This window comes from Macrobrachium rosenbergii, chromosome 10, assembly GCF_040412425.1.
Source record: "Macrobrachium rosenbergii isolate ZJJX-2024 chromosome 10, ASM4041242v1, whole genome shotgun sequence".
NCBI lineage: Eukaryota > Metazoa > Arthropoda > Malacostraca > Decapoda > Palaemonidae > Macrobrachium > Macrobrachium rosenbergii.
In genome coordinates this window covers 25,693,413-25,718,996 of record NC_089750.1, presented here as the reverse complement: position 1 = coordinate 25,718,996, position 25,584 = coordinate 25,693,413, and the positions used below count along the sequence as shown (strand labels likewise).

At 33.9% G+C, this 25,584-nt stretch overlaps 1 protein-coding gene across 17 annotated transcripts in view; it reads left to right on the top strand.

Moving 5' to 3' along the window:
- Window positions 1-25,584, top strand: part of wake (wide awake) — a 1,231,097-nt gene that overhangs the window by 1,191,760 nt on the left and 13,753 nt on the right. For all 17 annotated transcript variants that reach the window (XM_067110041.1, XM_067110037.1, XM_067110036.1 and 14 more), the window contains 10 exons: window positions 3,980-4,081; window positions 12,304-12,382; window positions 12,604-12,707; window positions 16,385-16,567; window positions 17,193-17,306; window positions 22,554-22,739; window positions 23,283-23,505; window positions 23,996-24,128; window positions 24,395-24,508; window positions 25,285-25,459. In XM_067110041.1, coding sequence (XP_066966142.1) covers window positions 3,980-4,081; window positions 12,304-12,382; window positions 12,604-12,707; window positions 16,385-16,567; window positions 17,193-17,306; window positions 22,554-22,739; window positions 23,283-23,505; window positions 23,996-24,128; window positions 24,395-24,508; window positions 25,285-25,459 — 1,413 coding nt within the window. The remainder of the gene's footprint in view (window positions 1-3,979; window positions 4,082-12,303; window positions 12,383-12,603; window positions 12,708-16,384; window positions 16,568-17,192; window positions 17,307-22,553; window positions 22,740-23,282; window positions 23,506-23,995; window positions 24,129-24,394; window positions 24,509-25,284; window positions 25,460-25,584) is intronic.

The following is a 25,584-nucleotide window of genomic DNA, read 5'->3' as shown; positions in this document are numbered from 1 at the left end:
GTCATAAGAGAGGACACGCAAGAGGGCTGCCTCCAAAGGGAAATCAGCCTGCAGAGGGAAACAGGTTATAGGAAAAGGTGATAAATGAATAGATATAAGGGAACAGAAAATAAAACTAGTAGGCCCAGATTCAAGAGACTTCTACAGAAAGCAGGAATGATTTTGTTCCTTGCTGAAACATTCGGGGATCAGAAGATTCCACAATTGCACAAGGCAAACTGGTTTGCTCCCAGCAGGTAGGTTAGCATTACTGGCATTACTAGCATTAAGATGCCCTTATTTCAATGTTTTTTAGCCATTGCTGCATTGTCTTGTTTATTGCGTTGGTATTCTCTGGCATCATATATGTTGTTTTCTTAATACTTCCGCTATTTTAACCTCACTGGCCACATAGATGCCCCAGTGGAAAGACAAAATGATGTCCCAGTGGAAAGACAAAATGAATTATTCATCATGCATCACTTAAATGCGTTACCTTTCTTGTTTTGAATAAAACTTGTTTGCGAACATTTTTTTTCGGCTGAAGTCACCTTTTTAATGGCAGTTTTTTTTTTATTGCAATTCAGTTGTGTCCCAGCCAGTCCATGATTTGAATTTGTTTCATAAAGATTTCTCCAGAAGTACAAGTCTAGTTTAGTGCCCCTCTCTCTCTCTCTCTCTCTCTCTCTCTCTCTCTCTCTCTCTCTCTCTCTCTCTCTCTCTCTCTCTCTCATTCATTTTAATGAAAAAGGTAATTTTTAAGAAGTTCATGGGTATTGGTTTTATAAGAAGACCTATCGAGTAGTTGGTTTTCAACCTGTCATTTTTTTATATCATGCAGATTCCCTTTACCAGCTGACACACAAACAAATCCTTTAGCAATTATTTGGACATTGTTCTTACACACCGAAAATTGGCTGGACTGCCGCTACCACCAGCACTTTTAACTTTGATGACTAATTTATCAAGGGATTGAAATAAATTGAACGCATGGGCTACTCGATAAACGGCATTATGTAAAGGCTCTAGAAACTGCTGAACATCATTCCTGTAAGACAATCAGGTACCAGTTGTGGTCTTGATTATATGTAGTCTTAGTTGCTATGCTCGATCTCTCATACTAATTGCTGTACTTACCGTCCTAAATAAGTCCATTAGCAAGACAATGATCACCGTACTTCATGTACATGAAGGTGATAGTGTGATGGAATGGCACTAGTATAGTATACTTCATGATTCTTGCGCCATAGTCTCGAGTCTTCCGAAAACTATAAGCTGAAGCTCCCTTTATCAGGTTTTAGGCTTTGTTAAAGGGTATATGTCATCCGTTGTTGCAAGAGAAAGCTTGAGTGCTTATTTTATTTATTTATTTTTTTCTTATTTTATTTTATTTTATTTTTTTGTGTAGGCGGTGTTTAGTCTAAAGAATTAAAAACTGATAACGAAAAATATTTTAGCAATATTTAAGATTATAAGTACTTTATTTGTTTAATCGAGTTCATCTCCCATTCTGGCTATTATTTTGAGGACCGTTCGGATTCCACGTTCATAAATATCAGGTAAATTTGATACGTAATTCGCATTACAGTTTTCAGTTTAAATGATTGAACTTTACCATTTGTAGAATGTAAAGTTTCTTGGTATGTAAACTCTGATTTTAAGGACTGATGGCTGATAAAAGAAAATTTGCAATGTGTATTCTGACGAGTGTATTCCTTTTAGTATAATGTTGTGATGGCAAATGCCTTGTATACATATTTATGTGGAGATGGATGTACACGTTATGTTCCATATCAAGCGTGTCCTTTGTGTCATGGCCTTTGTCTTATTATCCTTCTCACTTTCCCTGTCCCTTTTATCGTCCTCTTTGTGGAACTGCCATCGCTTGAACTTCGGAGCTCCAGTCCATTTTTAAATAGAAATGTAAATAGTTGCGTGGTCAATCTCCATAAGAAAAGCAAAGGAAATGACCGCGATAAAGGATTGCGTAAAAAATGTTGAATTATAGTCTCATGTTGCGTTAGGGAATACCACGAATTCACACTCGACCTTTGGCATTATTTATTGTGCATTCTTGTAGGTCTTGGAAAGTGTTCTGCAACATGCATTAGTTTGTTTGTGGGCGTGTTGTATCTACTTCTTTTGCCATCTCTTCGTGGCATTCCTCATAAGTGCTGTTTAGTTTGATTTATGAGCTTCCCGTGCAGAGTTTTTTTTTTTCTTCATTCTTCTCTTGTTAAAGACTGTACAATATTTCCAATGAACATTAAACATAATTCTTTTGTAGTCTTGCAAGTATGAAACACTTTGCAAATGAATCAGTTGTACTCTCTTACGTTGGTTGAGGGGAAGTATTGAATATACTGTAAAAAGCCTGTTTCAACGAATAAAACCATCTTCTTTGCTGTTTTTTTTACACCACTGCTAAGACGTGTGTGGTATCGACTCAACTGTTTAATTATTTTTTCTCTTGTCTCCTCGTGGGTCCAAGATCTAAATTGTGCATACTTCTCGTGTCTTGTAAGAGTGCAGACACCCGAGTATACCGTATGTACAAGGTTCATTGCTTCAGTATACCTGTCCTAGTTGGGTTTTATTTAACATGCGAGAAAGGCAGTTACATATAAATGCGCATATGACGATGTTTTTGGAGTTTCGTTTAAAACTTCATGCATCAGCAAATATTAACATTATCACCCCCTAGAATACACTAAGGCAAGTTTTATCGAATGTGCAAATTAATAGTTGAAAGGAGTGCTGGAAGCTGATATTAGAACGTGATTTTTCTCCTGTGTCAGTATTTTGTCAATAGCCTCAACAAGATATTAATAACACCTGTAAATTCTAAGCAATCATATTATATTTGTTTGCAAACATGAATAGACTTCTGACCGGGCAAAATTTTGAGAAGTCAGTGAAGACTAGACGTCTTGTATATAAAATTGCACAGGAGAGGTGTTCTTGTTGGACAAAATAAATTTATGAGAATTGCCACCGTCAACACGCACGAATTTTCATTGCTTTTAAGAATTTGATGTATCTGTATGAAACATAGGTTATCTCCAGGAGCCTTCTGTCTTTTGATTTTTTATGATTACAAATTTGAAACTGGTACCATTTTACCGTGTTCTTGTTTATCAGCGTAAAAAACCTTTAATAATTAAAGCCGAAAAGGATTGTCAAAGAAATAATGGATATATGATTTGCTTAAAATGCAAACATCTTTATCGATTTTCGAAAACGATACTTAAAAAAAAATCACCTCGTAACAGTTGACTGTTTACGGTGCGCTCTTCACTGATTGTGCAATATCACGTCCTTCTTTATGCGGTTTTGATAAAGTTCGTGTTCTTGTTAATTTTTTGCATATATACTGTGTAATCACATTGACTAAATTTTGTATAATCCCAGTTCTTGGTAGCAATTTATTTTTTTAAGCTTTCGGAAGAGACAGATTTCATAAAAACAGAAAGTAAATCCTCTTTATATGTCTCTGTAGAGCGAGGCTCGGTCTATTTTCACATTGAAAATAATAGAATTTTTTATACAACTCAGTTGTATAGTATTTGACTGTACAGAACAGTGTGGATTCTGCAGACGAATGAAATACTCTTACAAATAAACGTATGGTTAGGAAAGCCTAGATATTGAATTGCACTACACAGCATTTCCAACATTCTCTTATGAGTATTGCTCCCCAAAAGTGCTTCGCGTAATAACGCGCCTGTGCGTCATGTAAGTGTTGTGTATGTTTACACGCGCTTGTCTATCTAAAGTGGTGTGTGAGTAAGCATTCTCGCACTCAGTGGAATGCCGCTTCTTAATAATTAAAGAATGTTTCCAAACTTTGAACAACAGAGTTGACATTTGTATTATAGAAAACCCATGATAAGTTCTTTGTCCTCAGACTGGCAGGTGTTAATCTTGCGTGACCAGATTGACACGTGTGTTTTCTTTTAAGAGAACAGAATGACTCATTGCGGTCGTCTCTTGTTTTCAGCCATGTCGACGATGGATGATGTGCTCATGGATGGACTGAACCTCAGCAAAGCTGATCGCAAGAAGTTGGAGAAAATCAGCAAGATCAATATCCACCTGCATGGTAAGGAATCGCCCTCTCTGTCTAATGAAACATGTACATCTAATTATAATGATAGCGTTTATGCTAGATTAATATAATGATCTCCATTTTCTGTTTTTACGACAGTAATGTGGGTGAGCATGGTCAAAACAAATTGGGAATAAATGTGTTTTACTTCTTAGAGAGAGAGAGAGAGAGAGAGAGAGAGAGAGAGAGAGAGAGAGAGTGTTATCTACGAGGAATTTGTGTCCCAGGAAGACGTTGGTAAAATATTGTGAACCTACTGAAAGATTATTAATTTTATTTAACTTTAGATATATGCGTTAGAGTGATTTTGTTTACTTAAAGTAAGAGTAATTAAAATAAGGGATTTCAAATTGTGCTAGAAATGAAGGTGCTGTTTGTTGTTCATGTTTTCCCGATCCTCATTAATATCCAAGAACTAGATCAGATTAGGAATTTTTGCCGTTAGTGAAAAGACATGTCTAGTTCTTATCAGATTCTGCAGTTCTTCCTGTTTTTAAGGAACAGATGGTTGTCATCTGCTTCAGCTTTGGTGGGACAAAAATGGAACCAGTTACCCTACAAAAGTCAAGGAGATGCGGGGTGATACCATTGTATGGAGAGAGTAGTGAAAATGATAGATATGGAGTATTAATAAAAGGAGTTTATCCTTCATTATTTTTACCTTCGCTTTAATGAAAAGCTCACTAACGTCAGATATTTGATTTGCGTGAATATAGGTTAACTTGATATCATTCTATAATTGGTGAAATACTTTACCGGAAATATCTTTCAATTAACATATTTAGAAAGATAACTTTTTGCTGTCTGTTGTTATAGTGAATATAGGTCAACTTGATATCATTTTATAATTGGTGAAATACTTTACCGGAGGATATCTTTCAATTAACATATTTGTAAAGATAACTTTTTGCCATCTGTTGTTATAAAGGCATTGTCATTCACGTGCACTGTGTGACACTGAAATAAAAAAAATACACAAACACCGGAAGGTTATGCAAGTTGACTGCAGAGAAGAAAAGTTAAGGAGTGAGCGCATGTTGTTCGTTTTCCGACTCAAATCATCCGGTATTCCACATACATTCCACCTTCCATGAAAGACAGGCCAGGCTGTGTGCAATGCGTCGTATTTACGAGATTTAGTTATTGTCAGAACAAGCTGGCTTTGTGCCTATATAAAGAAACGGTGAATGTAATCAAATAGAGAAATTATTTCCTTTTGACGTCCTAATCTGAGTTTTTGATTATACTGCACACATGTTATTACTGGTTACAAGGTGACCAGTTGGGCGTACGCGGTGGCATGCTAATTGACGACATCGCTGTTTATGCTATTTTCCGAACTCCTTTCTTTGTGAACCGCTATTAAGGGAAACGCTTTGTTACGTAAGAAGAGTGAGCAGCCTTGAAAGGATAGGTAGTACGTATCTGCTTACCATCCCTTGTAGTAGTCTTCGCTTGTGTAGTCAGGCCATCTCTCTTTTATTGTTTTATTTTTATGCCCATCTCGCAAACTTCTTCGAGTTGATTGTCTGGAAGCTTTTTGTTGGTCGTATTTCGAGTGAAAATGGGCTTTCTGTCATAAATTAATTTAGACGTTGAGTTCCGTAAGTTTTAACATTGTATTCTGAATGCTTTGGTGTATCAGAGGTACTAAATTTCTATGTCATTGTAGTTTTCATTTTTGTCAGAGCAAGTGTAGCAGTTTCTAGATGGCCACACCAGAGGTTTTATTTTGCAGAGCCAGTATTTATTTCAGTCTTACATTTTGGGAATTAGACTTTTTACAAGTTATATTGTAGCAAAAAATGTATTTTCTTCTTATTACTAATCGCCAAAAATAATGGGTCCAAGAGCAAATGGTTATTTAAACTGTGCCCCATATATATTCTAAGCTAGAACTGAAACAGTAGTAACAATGGTAGTTTGCAGGGTAAGAAAATTTGGATTGGAATGTAATATTACTTACTAAGGGATCATATTGTTCCAAAATGTTAAAACCTCGCCAGTATTCTCATCTTATGATGTTCGCCACCTCAACTAGAGAGTATTATTATTATTAAAATGGTTTAACCAGACCACTGAGCTGATTAATACCTCTCATAGGGCTGGCCATTTCTGTTTGTGTGTATTTGGTTACTATGTATTAGTGAAAAAGAGGCGCAAGTCACTATGTTATTAAAAGCATGATTAATTTAATGTTCATAAAATGTTGTTCGCTTGACCAGTTCATGAGCAGCAGTGATGGTGGTTTTATCATTCTTTCCTGTCCCTTCATATCATCGAACATATATTCAAGTACTCCAAGTTACAACTGCCCTATCGAAAAAGTCGGAGGACAGTTTTCCTCTCCTTCTGTTTAACTGTCCATCCGTTGTCTGACCATCTGTTTGTCCGTTAATGTTTATCATCCATACTTTGCACTTGCAGCTCCTCCTACATGGTTGAAGGGTTTCAGTTCAACTTGACATCCGTCCGTTAGTCCTTCAGTGTGTCTGTCGTACTAGTTTATCACACTCAGTGTGTCTGTTGTACATAGTTCATTACACTCCCACAACATAGATGGTTGGACATGAAGGGGTCCGTCCGTCCGTCTGTCTGTCAAGCACACCTTGTATTAGCAACGTCGGTCAGACTTGCTGTATTCCTTTGTAAAAAATGATCATTTCATCAGTTAGAATGCTCTAAGAGAGAATTGAGGGTCGGCAGGGGGAGCATGTATTTAGGTGTGCTGTACTCTCAGTACGTTTATTTTCATTTATTTGGTGCTATACCTAATTACATGCAAATATGACTCGCTATAAGCTTTACGCTTTTTATTAAATTTTGTTTTCGACTTTCGAGTTGCTTACTTTTGAGGTCTGGTATTTTCACGAAGCTATACTCAAGTTGCCTGGTTACATCATTGTACTGAAGTTATTCCCAGTTGGATAAAACGAAATATGATAAAGGGGTAGGATGTGAGTGAATATGCGGATACGTTCAGATATTTAAATACTTGATTATATACTATATAATGGCCATTCTTAAAGTAGATATTGCACATCCTGTCTTCCTGTTATCAATATATTGCATTGCCTCAACCCTTCACGGAGGGAAATTTCCAGCCTTGTATCAGAACATAATATACTGAGGTTTGCATTCAAGCTAGAAAATGTTTAGACTGTTACGAAACAGTTAGCTTCTAACAAGGTTACCGTGCTACTTTTCGTCCTCCTATGTAACAATAGAGAAAAATTATGAGAAATTTTTTCCACTCTTGAAGTTTCATAGTGTCATGATGATATGCTTAAAATATGTACTAACCTTTTTGTAAAAAAAAAAAAAAAAAAGTTCTTAGAGCTTAACTGGTAGAATCCAGTTTGTGAAAATGATAATACAAATACAGAACTTACAATATCGGTTTTTAATCAAACCGATTTTTATTCATCATGGGCAACCATACTCCCATTATACCACTTATTACCATAGGAGATATCTAATTATGATAAATTCTTTCCTATGAGCAATTTAGTTTTAAAGACACGATTAACATTTGAATTCTGCAAGAAATGTTTTAAGACTTCCATAAGTAAACTTTAAGGATTTCCTTTTATTTTTTGTCATAGTTTCCACTGAAATTCTTTGATATGCTTTTTCCAAGAAATGTGCATATGTTCACTGGATATTTTTGGCGAATTATTTCTGTATGTAATTCACATTTATGCTCCATTATTGCAGTGTTGATTTTGTCAAGATTTTATACACGTCATGTGTGTGCTATGACCGTGGGTTGCATAATGTGGCCCTTTGTTTTTAAGTGAAAATCTGGAAAGTTGATATTCCATTTCTACTCTCGGTCAAGTTAGATTAAACGTTATAGGCACTTGGGGACTAATTTGCTAATTATCAAGAAACACTTGTTGATGGATTAATATTCTGATGTAGTTCAATAAGTAAACTTGAACACACTGTCCTCAGTTCTTTCAATTTAGGTTTATTTGCTCCTCTAAAGGACCTTTGTGGTGAGCATATCAGTGATACATTTTATTACCCAGTTCATTTGATTTATGTGTCGATTTGCAGATTTACACCTGGATAACTGAACGAATTATCGGTTAAATTTTATTGCGGTGAGAACGTAATGATTTTTAGAATTAATATATTCAGAACTTCATGTTCAAGAAAATAAAAAGAAAAACGCCTTTAGATTTATAACGTGATGGAGAGGGTATGTGTTTATGTTAATTTGTTGATGCAAATAGCAATTTTTATATTTACATTTTTATCCATTTCTTTCTATTTAAAACAACCCATGAAACTTGACGAATAAAAAAATCGACATCTGAAATAATTGTGTCTGTTAAAGTGTTCAGTTGTTCCTGAGTTGTTTTATTTTGATCTTTTCAAGAAAACTTATCGGGCCACTTGTCCACTGTTAGAAAACTAACCAAACAAACGTTTCCGTCTGCTACCCATTTCGCCGGGAATACACCTTTCAGGATCTGTAACGTGCACAGGTCATACATGTTCATATACTTCCGTTATATCGTGCAATGTATCCATTTTCTTACTCTGTTCTTACTATTCCTTGGTTACATTTTCCATCCAAAGCAGGAGTGCATCTAGTAAAAAATTAAAAGCCATTCTTTACTCACACGCACACACACAAATTATAATATATATATATATATATATATATATATATATATATATATATATATATATATATATATATATATATATAATATATATATATATATATATATATATATATATATAATATATATATATATATATATATATAAATATATATATATATATATATATATATATATATATATATATATATATATATATATATATATATATATATATATATATATATATATATATATATATATATTATATATTATATTATATTATATGATCATCGCCTCGAAGGCCACATGACGCGAAGGGCCTCTTTGAAATTCCGCGACCTGTCTTTCATTTGCTTCATCTTTCGTCTTCCACAAATTTCCTCTCATCTCCAGCTTCCTTTCTTATAGTTCTTACCCATGTTGGTCTGATTCTTGCAACTGCCCGCAGGAGTCCCATTGACATTATCACGTACTATCCCCAGGCCATCTCTGTTTCCCTTTCATCATTATCTTATCTGCATATGTAATTTCAATTCATTTCCACTTCGGTCTTGTCATTTGACTCCTAAGAATGTTTCTAAGGCCTTATTTTCAAATGTACAAAGGCTCCTAGCTATAGTTTCCTTGTCATGCCATAATTTATGACCGTATAGCAATGCAGATCGTACGAGACTTATGTATACTCTTACTTTTGTTGGTAATTTCAACCTGTTTGATATCCATATATTCAGTCTGCACATTGTTTTGATTTGCATTTTTTACTTTTACAAAATCCCAGCTTAGGAGAACCTGTACTGGCTAATTATTTGAAAGATTGATCCATATTAAACCTTTCTCCATCTAATGTTATTTCATCCATTTGTGCATACTCTGTCTTCATTACTTCTGTGTTTCTTCGATTTAATTTTAGCCCCATCACTAGCTATATGTAATATTCTGTTAAGCAAGTTTCGTATATCTTGTCGTGTTTTGCTAATTAAAACAGCATCTCCAGTCTAAACCTCTTCCACTTTCGACCACTTTTTTCATTATAAAATCTGTGAGAAGGGCAAACAACCAGGGTGAAACATTATTCCATTGTAGCATCCCATTATTTACCGCAAAATATATTTGCATATACTTTCATTGATAATTTCCATTATTTTTGTATATGCCTGACGGAATGACATTGCAACGTAATTCCATAACAATGGTCTGTGGACGCTGTCAAAGGCCACCTCATAATCAGCAAGACATCAGAAGGGGATTGTGAATTTCCTTCACAGCTGCACAATGTATCCAAACACACATATTTTATATGTGAAACTCTTACCTTTTGTATATTATATCTTAAGCATTTTATCTGTTTCTTTCTCCAGCCTACTGAGATTAAGCATACTGAATATTTTCATTACAAATGCGCCAAGTGCAGTGTCTTTATATTAACCACAATCAGTCAGGTCACCTTCTTTTGGTACCTTGCTATGACTTCCAATTCCCAATGATCAGGATTTATTTCCATATTCCTTGTTCTATGTAACAGTCCAGTCGGTATACATGTTGTGATTTCAGTTTTAATAAAAAAAATTTTGCAGTTAATTCATCATAGCCTAGTATTTTCCATCTCTTAAGTTATTATTGATTCCAACTCCCCCCAAAAAAAAAAACTGCAAAGTCATTCAAAAGCAAAGTCGGGTATTCTTCAGTTTTTGGTATATCAATAGAAATATCCACTTATAACTCTAATTCATGACCTTACGTAAATGATTTGCCAAGCATTCTTTCTTCTTCTGATGATGATGTCTTTATTGACCTGTCCCTCCTTTTTACGGATATTTTCTTCTTTTTTTTCTCACCCATGACTTTGTGAACAACGCAAGCCATTTTAACACATATTCTCTTTTCTCCTCTTGATCTTCATTTAAATTCTCTTTTTAGACTTGAGTACTTAACACGTTCTATTTCACGTTCTAAATCTTCTCCCTGAAATTTGTCCTCGTGCACCTTTTACGTCTGTTCTCTGTTGCGTTCCTGGTATCATCCAATATTCAAGGTTTCCGTCATAACCCCGTAACCCACTACTACTTTTGCTGTAAGTTGATATACATTCTTAATGTTAAAACAGACCTTATCCAGTCTACTCCTCCTCAGATATGGTTTCTTGAACTGCAGAACTATTTCGACATTGCATTGTAAAAGCCTCTCAGCGTTTGTCTTCAGGAAGCTTAACTATATTAAAACTTATATATATATATACATACATGGTATCTATATATATATATATATATATATATATATATATATATATATATATATATATATATATATATATATATATATATATACACACTTTTTAATATATGCTTATGTTATACATAAATTTATATATAGGTCTCAACATATATATATATATATATATTTGGAATTATATTTGATTTAACTGGTAATATTGGAATATATATATATATTTTTGTTGAATATATCAGTGGCAAAAATACAAAAGAATTTCTAAAACTTATCAAACCATATATTTTCTGGCACTTGTGTTTCAAAAGGACAGGTGAAAGCTAAAATTACAATTTTTCAGCGGTGTTTGTTTTGACATTGTTTGATCATTTCAAGAAGGAGATCAGTTTTTGGCCTCATTAGCCCCGTTTGTATCATTACCGAAACTTCTCCAGGGAGCTAATGAGGCCAAAAAACCACTAGGGAATTTGGTCAGGGTTCTTAAGAAACGCCAACCTTCACACCTTCATGTTTTTGTATATATACCATTGTAAACCTGTCCATTTCTACCAGTGAAGGCAGAAACAAGTTGATCGGTTTAAATAGTCCTTAACCTTCTTATTGAGATACGAAAAGACATGTCATATATATATATATTATATGCTATATAGATCTCACCGTATATATATATATATATAATATAAATATATATCTCTCTATATTATTCCAAAATTTGTTATTCTCAACATGGGAATTATTTTGATTTAACTGGTAATGTTGGAATGTGAAGGAATTTTTGTTGAAGCCTCAGTGGCAAAAATACAAAAGAATTTCTCTTATCAAAGGCCAAGCAAACAATTTTTCAGCGCTTTGTTTTGACATTGTTTGATCATTTCACAAGTGATCAGTAGCGTATCATTACCGAAACTTGTCAGCATGTAGGTCACAACCTTCGTGTTTGGACAGATGTAAAGCCACGAAGGCCATTGATCGGAAGTCCTTAACCATCAAATGTCGCTTAAGATCTCACCGTTATATTGTGCCTAAATCAAATTCTCTCTCTGTTATTCCAAATGTTATTGTCCTATTTTCTCTTTTTATCACTATTTCACGTAAATATATATAATCACCATCAAATGTAAGTGTTATATATATATATATATATATATATATATATATATATATAATGTGTGTATATGTGCATGTATGTATGTATAACTTTATCCTTTGAATAACAATACATCAGAAAAACTCTTACTGAGAGAGAGAGAGAGAGAGAGAGAGAGAGAGAGAGAAACGTAGGTCATTGTAATTATATCTGAATTATTTAATGTTCATGCAAAGACTATTTCCATGATTTTGATGTAAAATCCGTATTGTTTCTTTCAACAGCACTGTTCGCCGCAGTTGAACATGGCCAGATGGAAAAAGCTCGCAGCATATTGGACAATAACCAGTTAGATATCAACAGGTTAGATTTCTTTTAATTTTCTAAACATTTCATTCCTTGTTGCACTCTTCACTTGAATTGTATACGCTTAATGCAATAGCTGTTCAACCTCTCTGTTTTCAGTGAAATTGTGTAAAAGTGGCAGTCTTTATAAGAAAATGCTTTTTCATTTGAAACCATAATATAATTTATATATACCCATTTCCATTTATTCTAATAAAATCATCATTGTTCATCAACAGTGTGAACAGCGACGGAGTTAACGTCTTGGAAATCGCCGTGATGTATAACCGCGTCTCTTTAGCCAAGATGTTGCAGCAGGCTGGAGCAACAGAGAGCAACTCAGGTGAGCAGCGTCTTTGTTCATCATTGTGGAACTTTTAACGGGCATCTGACACATACTAACTGAAAATGCGACAGAAGAGTTAATTCAGTGTTCTTCGAGTGTACTCGGTTATTTGAATTGATAAACAAGATAATCCGGGGACTTTTATACACACTTGGATATATATTATAGCGACGTGCCATTTTTAAACTCTGGCCATTTTTCACTTTCTGCAAGAAGCTTTATGTGCACACTAAAACTTTATGTATTAGGTATAAGGTACTGTTTTTTTTTTTTTTTACCAAAAAATTTGCAAGTTTTAGTCAATGCTAGTTTTATACAAGACTCATTGTTTATCCAAAACAGTCACTGGTGTCCGAACATTGAGATTACAGTTATTTTGGATGGATTAAAACAAGCCCATCATTTACTGCCTGTCATTGGATGCAGATAATGGCTGCTTAAGGTTGACTAAATCATGGTCTGGTGATTTGTATAGTATGTGACAATGCACTTCATGCTGTGGTGAACTTAATTTTTATAACTTGGTGCCTAAGTTTGTACAAGACTTAGAAATTGAAAGGCTTTCACGGTACAGTTCAGTTTATTATTTTCCTCCATGTGAACTTGCGGATTTTTCACAAAGTGTGTAATTACATTTATTGAGACATGAAAATTATTACCGATTTCCTTCATGGGCAGTGAACTCACCAGCTTTCCTTCTTTTGGACACTTAATACCGCATATTTCTTAGTTAAGGCAGTCTTCGGCTACCTCGTTTGTATTTGGTTTTACAACGGAATAGGAAAACAAACGCGTTTGCGTTACAAACATTCTTGAATGTATTATCCCCACAGTTAGTACACAATAAACATTAAACTACTAATATCGGATGAGAATCTGATGCTTATAAATATTTCAATGAAAGTCTTATGGTTATGAATAATTGCAGTGAATCATGTACATATAGCTTAAAGGAATATGTGGTAAAACGTGAGTCGAAAACTTTTGTTATTCATTGCAATTTGCTGCAAAATGTAGAATTGTAAGTTATCAACTGTAATTGCTATAAATAAGGTGCTTCTATTGAGAAGGGGAGCTGTTTTATATAGGGATACATCCAACCGCCCCCCCACCCCTCCATTGCCTTTGAGTGAAATGTCTTGCCTATGGACATTTTGAGAATATCGTAGATTTTTTGTGTAAAGAAAATGTGTAGACTTCTTATACAATTATTATTCTGATATATTTGACATGCCCTATCAGCCGCAAATGAGAAACACAAATTGTCTCGTGATCACTGACCATGATAAATGTAGCTCTAAAGCCTTCTTTTTCACCGGTATTTATTTCTTCTATTACACCAAGCTACCATTCAAGGAATCATGCAGTGTTGGAGTTGGAAGTTAATCACTAGTGGACCATTCTCTTCCCTTAAATACCTTGTTTCAAATTATCAGTGCATCATGAACGCAGAACTGTTAAATTTGATTTACAAATGAGTTGTAATTTGTTTATGTATGTTTGAAATTGGCTATTTGTTATAGTATTAAAGCTATTGACTTTTATACACATCAAAGCTCTTGCAGTTTTTTAAATGTGAGAAAGAGACGGAATTTTGCTCAATGAATTTTCATTTATAGGACACATGGTGTGCATGTAATTTACATCGGTTTTGTACCTCAGGTCGGGAGTTCTAAAGTTTATTGCCTGATAAAGGTTTTTGACTATCTATAAATCGAACGGATGCGTGTATAATTTTACGCATATGCTGAACACACTTTGTGACATTTTTATCTATCTGATTTATCTGGCAGTACGTTGAGCCCTTCAGCCGTTTGTACGATTTGGACGCTAGACAAGTCAGGTATCATATATGAATAGTACTTGGATGACGCCCGTCATTGTTACACATTCGTAATTTATACATGGAACTGAAGGGAGAATTCGTCCTTTCATACTAAAGTTAATAGAACTAATATTGAACATACGAAAAATTCGGTTCCTGCGACTTAAATAGCAAATTTATGTTATACCTGAAGTTTAATGACTTCGATATTAAACACTATTTATGCCTAAATATTTATGAGTATATTACTGAACAAATGTACAAGTGACGTGTGTATGTATGTATGTATATATATATATATATATATATATATATATATATATATATATATATATATATATATATATATATATATATATATTACATATATATATATATTATATATATATATATATATATATATATATATATATATATATATATATATATATATATATATATATATGTATATATATATATATATATATATATATATATATATATATATATATATATATATATATATACATACATACATACATACATACATACATTATGTAATATATATACGTGTGTGTTTTTAAACACATTTGACCTTGATGAATGCATATATACTCAATTTGTCCATCTGTTATAATTTTGTCGTCCTTCAACAAATAATTTCAAATGAATAACAACTACTAACATTTGCTTTCGAATCTCGCTGATGTAACCATATTGGTGTTTCCTTATACCCGCGTTAGTCAGACACAGCAAGTGTTCAGGTGTTTGCTCTAACACCTGTGTTATTTTTCATCCAAGGTAGATGACACGCCCCAACACCGGCACTTATGTCGCTATTTTTATGGGTTTTTTTTTCTTAGCTTTTGTTGTCGGCTAGCAATCACCATACACTTTTGAAAGGCTTAGAACTTTTGTTGTCGACTAACAATCGCCATACATTTTTGAAAGGCTTAGAACTCGGAACTTTCTTCATGGGAGTAGTAGCAATGCTGATGTTAGCGAGTTTTAGTGTACAGCGTCATTCTCCATCCCCCGACTTTTCCAACTTAGTTCTGTTTACGCGTCTATAATTTCCTACAGGTAAAATCGTTTGATTTTACCTGTAGGAACAGTAAATTCCGGGGAAGCTCGCAGTTGATATTAATGACCTGGTAGGCTTATTCCATGTAACTGGGTCTCTATTTTGATAGATAACAATGATAATCTCAAACTGGAGTAGGCGAAAATCAATGAACCTACCACAAAATATATAGTGTCTCATGCAATGACTAAATATTTGTCTCATAACCATTTTAAGACAACTTCATGACATTGCAGGAGACCCTTATCACAACTTCATGACATTGCAGGAGACCCTTATCACTTCATCGTTAAACATGGTAGCCTCCTCTATTAATTTACCGTCTTGCCCTTCGTGTTTTTTAATCTTTGAAAATAACATGAGCTTTTTCATTAATGTTTCGAAGTTTAGCTAGAGTTTGCATCTATCAGGTTATATGTTAAAGAAAACCTGTTGGTATTTGTATGGTCGTGATTTGAATGGAGGAAAAATGGACCACTACGCCTGAAGCCCTGCAGATTGTCAGTTTTTCAAGACTCTTCCCAACACCATAAATTCGCTGACTAATCGCAGCATATTATCAGTGGGAAGGAGCTTGCCTAAGTCAATGTTTCGTGTTAGGCAAATTTATTGCATAAGGAATGTTATGCTCAAGCAAATTTTTGATTGAATAAGGGTAGGTTGGAATAGATAAAATTAGGCGCCCATATATTAAAAGTTTATTTTTGTGGATTCTTATTTATAAACTCAGATTCTCACTTATAAAACTCAAAGTTAACAGAACTTAATTACGCCTAACTTTTCCAGGAAACTATGAGCGTCGATTGCAGCATCTGACCGATCTGGTGACTGCTGCCGAGCGTCGTCGGGCTGACCTCGACTGTCACATGTCCGCAGGGGCCCATGCTCGGGAAACTGAGAGACAACTAGAACTGTGGAATCGACGTGTCTCCCATCTGAGAAACATGAAGACTGGCTTGGAGCAAATGAGTATGTGAACCATTGTTGCTCTCAATGTTGTGTTTAACTTTTGTTTTTTAGCATCGTTATATATTTTTGTAAAAAATTACGTGATCAGCGTTGACTAAATACAACGATTGCCAATTCCACGTAAGTTTAGTTTCTGTATATACTAAAGATCTGAATGGAATAAACACAGAGGTAATGGAATTGCGAGCTCTCCTTAATGTTATTGCTGCAACAGAAGAAAAGGTTGTGTAGTCCAATGTACATACACGTCGTCTGTGACTACAACATTTTTACAAGTGAAAATACCCAATAGGTAATGCCCTACTAGATTAGAAAACCGAATGGCTATAAATCACTAGCTCTTGGTTCACAAGGGACAAGTATTTGGTAAACACGAGTCCACAGAGTTCATTCACAGCATTGTCAATGGCTACACATGTGTCTGTCACAGATTCATTCACCCCCGCATGATTATTAACAGACAATATGGTATGGTTTTTCCTCCGCTGTCTTAGTGCTGATAGTTCTTATAGAACAGTCATGAACATTTATTGACAAAATGTAATTATTTATTTGTTTTAAATATGATCACATTGTTTTTATCAATCCTTATAATGATATATATTCTGTCGTTCTCGTTCATCAGAACCCCCTGGACCTCCCAGTGCAGCTTCCGTCGAAGTCATAGACAGTACTCGGGTCAAAGTTACCTTTAGAGAACCCGAGAAACAGCCTCAGGCAATTACGACGAAATTCAAAGGTAATTCCATTAGACTGTTATTCAAGTTCATACATTAATTTTCATGTTTACCTTTCAGTGCAACTTGAAAATAATTGATTAATAGTCTGGTAAATATTTAAATGGAAGAAACACGTCACCAATATTTGTTTTCCAACCATTAATTCATAACTGAACACCTGGCAATTAAATAGTAGTCAAGAGTGTCTTTCTGAAAAAGAAATAATCAAGTTTTGAGCAGATGTGAGGTCCTACCTATACCCTGTAACCTTTTCAGTCTCATCCCAGAAACACCTTTCTGGGGCTATTTGCGCATTACTTGGCAAATACGTTGGAGTCTGTGTTTAAGGACCAGTTAAAGTTTTCACCTTAGTTTATGACTTGTAACATATTTCTAATTTGTTTTTCATTTCTAAACTTGCACCTGGTATTTTTGTTGACCTGATTAAAACCTGTCAGAGGCCTTCAGGAACGGTATTGACTCCTCTTACAGATGAGTTTTATGGGGATTATGGTTTTCAGTTAAAATATATTAGAAGTGCGTATTTTAACACCTCTAAATATATAGTAATTAGAGAAAATTCCAACGCAGACCTGAAATTCGAAATTAAATTACGCACATACAAAACTATGGTAGACATGAAATGTTTGTCTTGTATAACTGTGGTCCCGATGTGCGAGATTAAATGAGAACGCACCCTGTAAGGGGTTAGTGCTGTCAGTGCACCTCTAGTGATGCACTGTCGGCCTTACTCAAGGGTCTTTGCATCGTTCCTTTGGCCCTAGCTGCAACCACTTTCATTCCTTTTACTGTACCTCCGTTCATATTTTCTTTCTTCCACTGACTTCCCCCCCCCTAAAAATTGTTTCATAGTTCAACCACGAGGCTTTCCTACTGTTACACCTTCCAGCCTTCTTACTGTTAATCTCCCTTTCAGCGCTGAATGACCTCTTAGGTCCCAGCGCTTGGCCTTTGGCCTAAATTCTGTATTCCAATTAAAATATCAACGCAAGAATGATATAGTCTCAATAAGCAACTTGAATAAATGACGGAAATATAATTCCAAAGAGGAAAAATAAATACGACAGCAAAGACAAGTTTGGTAGGAGACTGAGATTGGATGAGTGAGCTTATTTTTAAGGAGTGTAAAAGGAAGTTGAATGTTGTGTGTCCTTATATGCGAGTCATGCACACACTGAGGAGTGACTTAATGTTAAGGCAAGTGTGAAACATAAATATTATTAAGAACTTTAATATACAGTACCTGCATGGTAGAAGTATGAGGAAATTTTTTTATAAGAAAGTGGATGGTTAACTGAAGCTTGAGTAGCAGAGAACTGAAAGTGTATGTATGATTTTTTGTTGCTACTTATGTTATAAACAAATTATTTTAATTAAGGGTATTTCGAGCTTGTGTACCATTAAAGAATGTTACCAGTCACCCTTCAGTAGGCAGTGTTTCTGTTTCAGTGTGAGCTAATCTATATTATCCTGGGAAGATTTGATCTAGTTCTTCCAATTTCACCCAAGTCTGCCAGCACTCCAGATAAGATAATGACAGTTTTTATTTCCACTAATATATTTAATACTTCATGGGCAGTAAAAGTGTCAAGCGACTGGGTGTGGCAGATTTATTATTATGCAATATTAATATCGGAAGAGTAGTAAAATTTTGTTTATAATGGTGACTGTAAAATGCATTATTGAAATTGGGCTGATGATTCAGGCGTATACCTAATGTGGGTTGACGATTTTTTGCTCCATGAAATGGAATGGAATGGAATATAAAATTTAGGCCAAATCCAAGCACTAGGACTCACGAGGTCACTCAGCGCTGAAAAGGAAAATGAGAGTAGAAAGGTTTTAAAGGTGTAACAGGAGGAAAACCTCGCAGTTGCATTATAAAACAGTTGTTAGGAGAGGATGGAAAGTAAGATGGAAGAGAGAATGTGGAGGAATAAAAGTTTTACAGTAGACGTGTGATTGACAATGTCTACTAAAACATTTTATATTTCAAAATATCAGTATAAATGCAACATAGTCTTGTACCAGCCATGCGGCTGATGTTTTTACTTTTTTTTATTTTTTTCATTTCAACTGAAGTTTGCTTTGTGTTAATGCACAATTTGTCTTTCATTATCACAAACGTTTTGATATAAGCTTTTCCCCCTTTACAGCATTAAGACGTGACTAGGTTTTCAAAAACAGTGAATGTATATAATTTTCTGTAACCCCATCAGTATTTTGAACATCATTTATTTTGAATTATAAATTTAAAGTTGTTTTTATAAACTTATGTTTTCTAGCACTGTATTCCATTAAATTCAGTGATGCAGTTCTATTCATAATTTATGAGTAAAGCCAAGCGACGATTCGTTTAGTTGCGGATCATCCAATTACTGTTTATTATGAAGAATACCCCTAGTATAGCAGGTTCCATCAAATTTACCTAAGTTTTCATATTCCTAAACTGTATCCGACCCTAACTACTGTGAAACACTTGAAATCTATTACTTTTTTGAATGAGAATCATATACCGTATATGCATTAACAAACTGAAGTACATTTAAACACCTGTGTAAACTGTTTTTGCTAGAGAATAAAGACACCCCATCTTAACTGTTAACAGATTTCAACCTTCTTCAATCATGCCTGTCCCAGATTCACTTTCTTCCAATTTGACCATATTCATGTGAAGAGATATTTTTCTTTAATCATTCCATGTAGGTTTGCTTTCCAAGATAAGACGTAGAATTCGGTGTCATGTTGTACTTCAGCATATGATTTAAAAAAAAAGAACCACCAAAACTAAAAATCCAAGTGACAAATTGAAGCTAACCAATAACTGTAATTTCAAGTTTACCATTAAATATTTTTGTCAAGCACCAAGCAAGATATAAATAAATTTTTTGTGCTCACCGAAACTAAACTTCCTTTTAGATTAAGTATATTTATGCATTAAAGCTAAACAATATAAAAATTTTCAAGATATTTTATTGGAAAATTTGATTGTGAGGACTAAAAAGTGTACAGCAACGTTTCTTTAATTGGTCAGTGTAACTTTATTTTCAAAGTAAAAAACTGGTTTTGCTGTCTTTTCAAAGCTGAAGAGTAATTTATTGTAGTATGAAAGGAAAGCAATTAAAACGGTGAGTTGGAAATAACAGAAATTTCTGTATTTAATGGCAGACAAATTTTGCCAAAAGTAACAGTAATAGTTACATAAATTTCTTTTGAACTATGCAAAAGTACAATAAATTAAGCACTAAGTGATCCACAAAACATAAATTTGCAGAGAGAGTTATCTTCCTCTCAAAAATACAGTGGCGTGTATACAATTACGGGAATAAATATAAAACTTCCAATAAAACAAACAGATAAAAATGTAAGATCAAAAACGCAAGGTACCTTACTACATAAGTGTTGTGCAGTCATTTGTATTCTATGGCTGCTTTGTGCAGTACCCTTGGACCTTTTCTTTTATTGCAGTCTGTAAAGGTACCACTTATGGTAGGATGCCAGTTTTAGTATCAATTTGAAACTGAATTATTTTATCGAAGTGTATTAAAAGAAGCAAAACAACTTTACGAAACAAATAACAGAATTGCCTGCTATTTACTTATTTACTGTCAAGTAAATAAGTGAACCCCCCGTATTCTCGGGGGATGCGTCCCACACCCCCCTGCGAATAGGTCAAATCCGCGAATGCTTAAAACCCCTCTAGAAACACTTAGAACTGCCCATTTTGATAGCTTAAACCAAGATAAACCCTGTAAAAATGCTTATACCCGAGTATTTTAATAGTTTTATCACAAAAAGTGCATTTATTCATGAAAATTATATGAAAATACAGTAATTAGTGAATATTTCTCAGTGAAAAATACCGTGAATGGGCGAATTTTCCCGCGAATGATGGCTAGATATGTTCCACAGAGAAACCCGCGAATGCGTGAGTCCGCATGAACCATGAGAACGCTAATACGGGGTTTACTGTGTGTGTATATGTATATATATATATATATATATATATATATATATATATATATATATATATATATATATATATATATATATATATATATATATCTATATATATATATACATATACAGACAGATATAGATATACATGTAGATAGAGATATTACATATAGATATACATGTAGATAGATAGATAGACGGTGTATGTAAAGTTCAAATGTCAAGTTGAAGTTAGCCAATAAAAGAAATGTGTATAGTTTGCTGTAAAGAAAAAAAAAAGATAGTCAAAACTAAACGCAATAGGCATACAAGTTTTTTACACCATGCAAAACTAAGGTGAATTACATGGTCATGGGCCATAAAGTTATCCTTCTCGAAAAGCAGTGACACTTCTTGAATGACATACAAAAATACATCGGATTCTAACAAAACAAATAAATATAAAATATGTAGTAAAAAATAAAAGATATTACATATACTGTATGTAAACTTCCATGTGCTAAGTCATGTTCACCAAATTAACTCCCTAACATAAGCATGCATATCATGATGTCATCCCAAAGTTTCATTTTAATTTGGCACTGCTGCAGTTTATAGTGCATTTATTAAAAAATTTTAATGATGTGTCACTTGCATTACTAAGGCTGAATTTCAACTGATGCATCAACTTGGCACTAGAATCGTATAGGGGAAAGTTCTTTAATGTACTCATCTTTAAGCAGAAAGTTGAGTAGAATTTTAAAAAGTTATGACATACTGTATATGTTTCTGTGTTGCAAACTGGAATAGCAGTCCCACCATAAAACATATTTTATTACACATGCCTCACAATATTAAATTTTAATAACAAACTGCCTAAGAGACAGATTATCATGGTAACCCACATCAAGTACCATCATTCTCAGGGATTTTATGAAAAAGACAAAATTCTTTATTAATTTCTCTATACGTGATACCAGACCTGCTAAACAAGTTGTCAGATTAGTTTGGGACTATGTCCTTCCTTTGGGACTGTTCAGTATTGCTTAAGATAAAATCAAGGAAACTGTATTGTCTTTAAGCCCCCAAGTCAGGAAGCTGCAGATATCAAATGTGCTCGTACAGTAAATTACATTCCTACCAGTCTGATGCCCATTTTTGCTGTACAAGTATCGGGAGTACACTTTATATCTGTAATTTGTAATATCAAAAACAGTATGCCAGCACTCTGTAGAAATTGTGCGTAGTGAATGCTGTCAATAGTTGGTTTTACTGTGGATAGATATTAATTCTTTGTGTATTTCAAACAGTTGAATGGAGCATGGATGAATGGGCCACAGTAGGAGGAAGCCTTGAGATTCACGATATGCGTCGAGGATCAGTCTTCATTGATAGTTTAACTCAAGGAAAACGGCATCACTTCAGAGTTCGGGCAGGAAACATGAAAGATTATGGTCCACCTTTAGCAACTACACCTCCAGCTGCTATACCTTCAAGTAGGATGTTAGATTATATTTTCTGTAAATTAATTACAGTCTACATTGTTAAATGTTTTTGACAGTGTTTCACACATTCATGAAATTCTGTAAAATTTTATTTTATAGAACTCCTTGAGTTTGATTTTATAAACCATTTAGTTAACCAACTCCTGTCCCAGATGAACTTCCAGAGGGTGATTCTGTCTATTTTAGTTACCTAGTATGTCATGGATTATCTGATTTGCCTCATTATTGGGCAAATTATATACTGTACTGTATATATTAATTTTCTAGTCAATGGAAAGATATTCTGCAAATTATTGGCCTTTTACACTTGTCCCATATAGATGCTTGCATATTTTGAAAAGTAAATTGTACATAACGAAATCTATTAGCCATCCTAAGGCACCTAATTTACGGAGTAGCTTACGCTGTACCTGCATAGTGTGTTGCACGTAAAGAGAAGACATTAATACTGTACTGTAATTGGATATACAAAACTAGTGCCTACATTTAGTAACGTAAGTGGATCTTCACAGTAATAGAGCTGAATATTTTCAGGTTGGAGGGATCCTGACACTAGGAAACCAAGACTTGATGGTCAAATTGGTGAACTGGATGATCTTTTCAATCAGGTCTGCAACTCACGTCCTCAGCATGCAGCTGAAATTAAGGCTATTGAGCCTGGTCTTGAAACTCCTCTTAATCTCAGGAAAGCTCAAAAAAAGAAATCCATAAAAAACTTGTTCTCTCCTGCACCAAAGTTCCACAGAAATTTGAAAAGGTAAGTATTTTATTCCCATAGAAAAAGGAGATTCATCATTTATATCATTTTTCTACAGTGCTAGCACCGTAAAGATCAAATTGGCTGCATTTTATATTTTTACAGGTATTACAACATAATTTATGAATTGCACTTGTCATCTGCATAAAAGTTTTATTAAACATGCTACCTACAGTAAGGTGTGTTAGTTTTAATGTAACTAGATGTAATGTGTATTGCACCATAGAGGACTCGTTGAAATTAAGCTTTAAAAGTGATATAGCTAATGGAACTAAAATTGTTTTTCATGCCTTCCAAACTGTGAAGATAAATGTGAAGGAAGAGATGTAATGTGAAATATTTCAAAACTGAAGGCCTTTTCCCAAATAAAAGCTAACAGACATTTATATTCTTTTTTGTAAGCCAGAAATTAAATTTATGTAGTACAGTACAATGTGTGTGTACTGTTTATAAGAAATTGTTGAAAAAACTTTTTTTTTTAAATTTTCAGAGGTTGCTATCTTGCGTGCTTAATATACTGTGAAGATAAGGTGCTAGTAACGACAGAAGAGTTTCCTCCTGTTGTTGAAGTTGATGATAATTACATGAGTCAGGCAAGACCCCATTTCCACTGGCTTTTAAAGGTAAGGGAAAATATACTTCCAGGTTAACTGTAACCTATTTTATTATGTTCATCACCCCTGTTTGCTAAAAAAAAAAAGTACAATAAAATTATCAAGTGTTCCATTCATGCAAGTATTGATTGCTAGAAACAAAGGCCTGAAAATCTACCACCTTTTTGCTAAGTTGAACTTAATCTACAGTTAACTTGAACTATGTTCTTGTAAAAAAAGCTAGTGCATGTATATTAGAATTTGAAAAGTGAAATAAATAAACCTTCAAATTACAGATTGCTACTACTTGGGAAGATGTTAAATCACTGCGGCAAGACATGGAGCGGGCTGGATCTGCTTCCACAGTGCCCTTTAGGATAAAATTATTGCAGGCTGCAGCAAACATGCAGGTTTGTTATTACAGTACTTTATATTACGATATTATTTGATTCAGAGCTTACTCTTTTAATTTGTAATTGCTAGCAAGAATTTTTCAAAGTTCTGTCAAGCTGTTCCTAATTATGGTAACTCAGAATTGTTCAAGGCTTATAATATTTTCCTGGGAATATTATGGAAAATTTTTATTAAAAATATCATTGCAATACTTTGTATTTTATAACAATGTTAGCATTTGGGAGGGGAAATTTGTTTTTATTAAGCACAGTTGGCACTTTTTACATGGTTATTTAGGTACTTTTTACATGAGGTTATTTAGGTACTTTTTACATGAGGCTATGTAGGTAATAGTAGAGTAAAACAAAAATTTGCATTCAATAATTACTGGCATTTTTCAGTACAATATTAAGGCAACATGTTACTTTGAAAAGTATAATTCTGACAAGTGTGATTATAAAATATAATTTTCAAATGGTCTTTATTCTCTTAAAGATATGTTTCTTTCATTTAATTTTAAATTTCAGTTGATTTTATCTAATTTCAAACAGAAATTGCTTTGTAATTTATACAAAGGTTAGTTTTAAAGTTCCTGAAGAGTAGCAGTTTGCAACTAACTGTGCTGAGTATCTATTCACTTTTATGAAAAAAAATTTTCATCTTAGCTAATGAGTCTCTTTTGATCATTGGCTAATTTTTTATTGAAATCTATGTCACCATTCTAGTGCTTTTGAACTTTTATATATAGATTATGTGTTAGCTATACCAGATACCAATGATTTTTCTTCATCAGGCAACTCTTGGGATCCAGGATTTGGGTCAGTTCTACCATGAGCCTATCAAGGATAGTAATGGAACACTAGTATTCTGCACTATTCGACATATTAAGTCAACTAAAAGTATATCAGCAATGAATGTGAAATGGGTCCCTCTATCTAAACTTAGAGAGAAAAGAAGTTCAACATCAGGTATGTATTCTTTGAATCATATATCAACCTGCAAAACATTTGTCTATTTCTTAGCAAAACCATCTGAAAATGTTGATCTGATGTAAATGTTTTCTGTAAACATCACAATATAAAATTACCAAAAA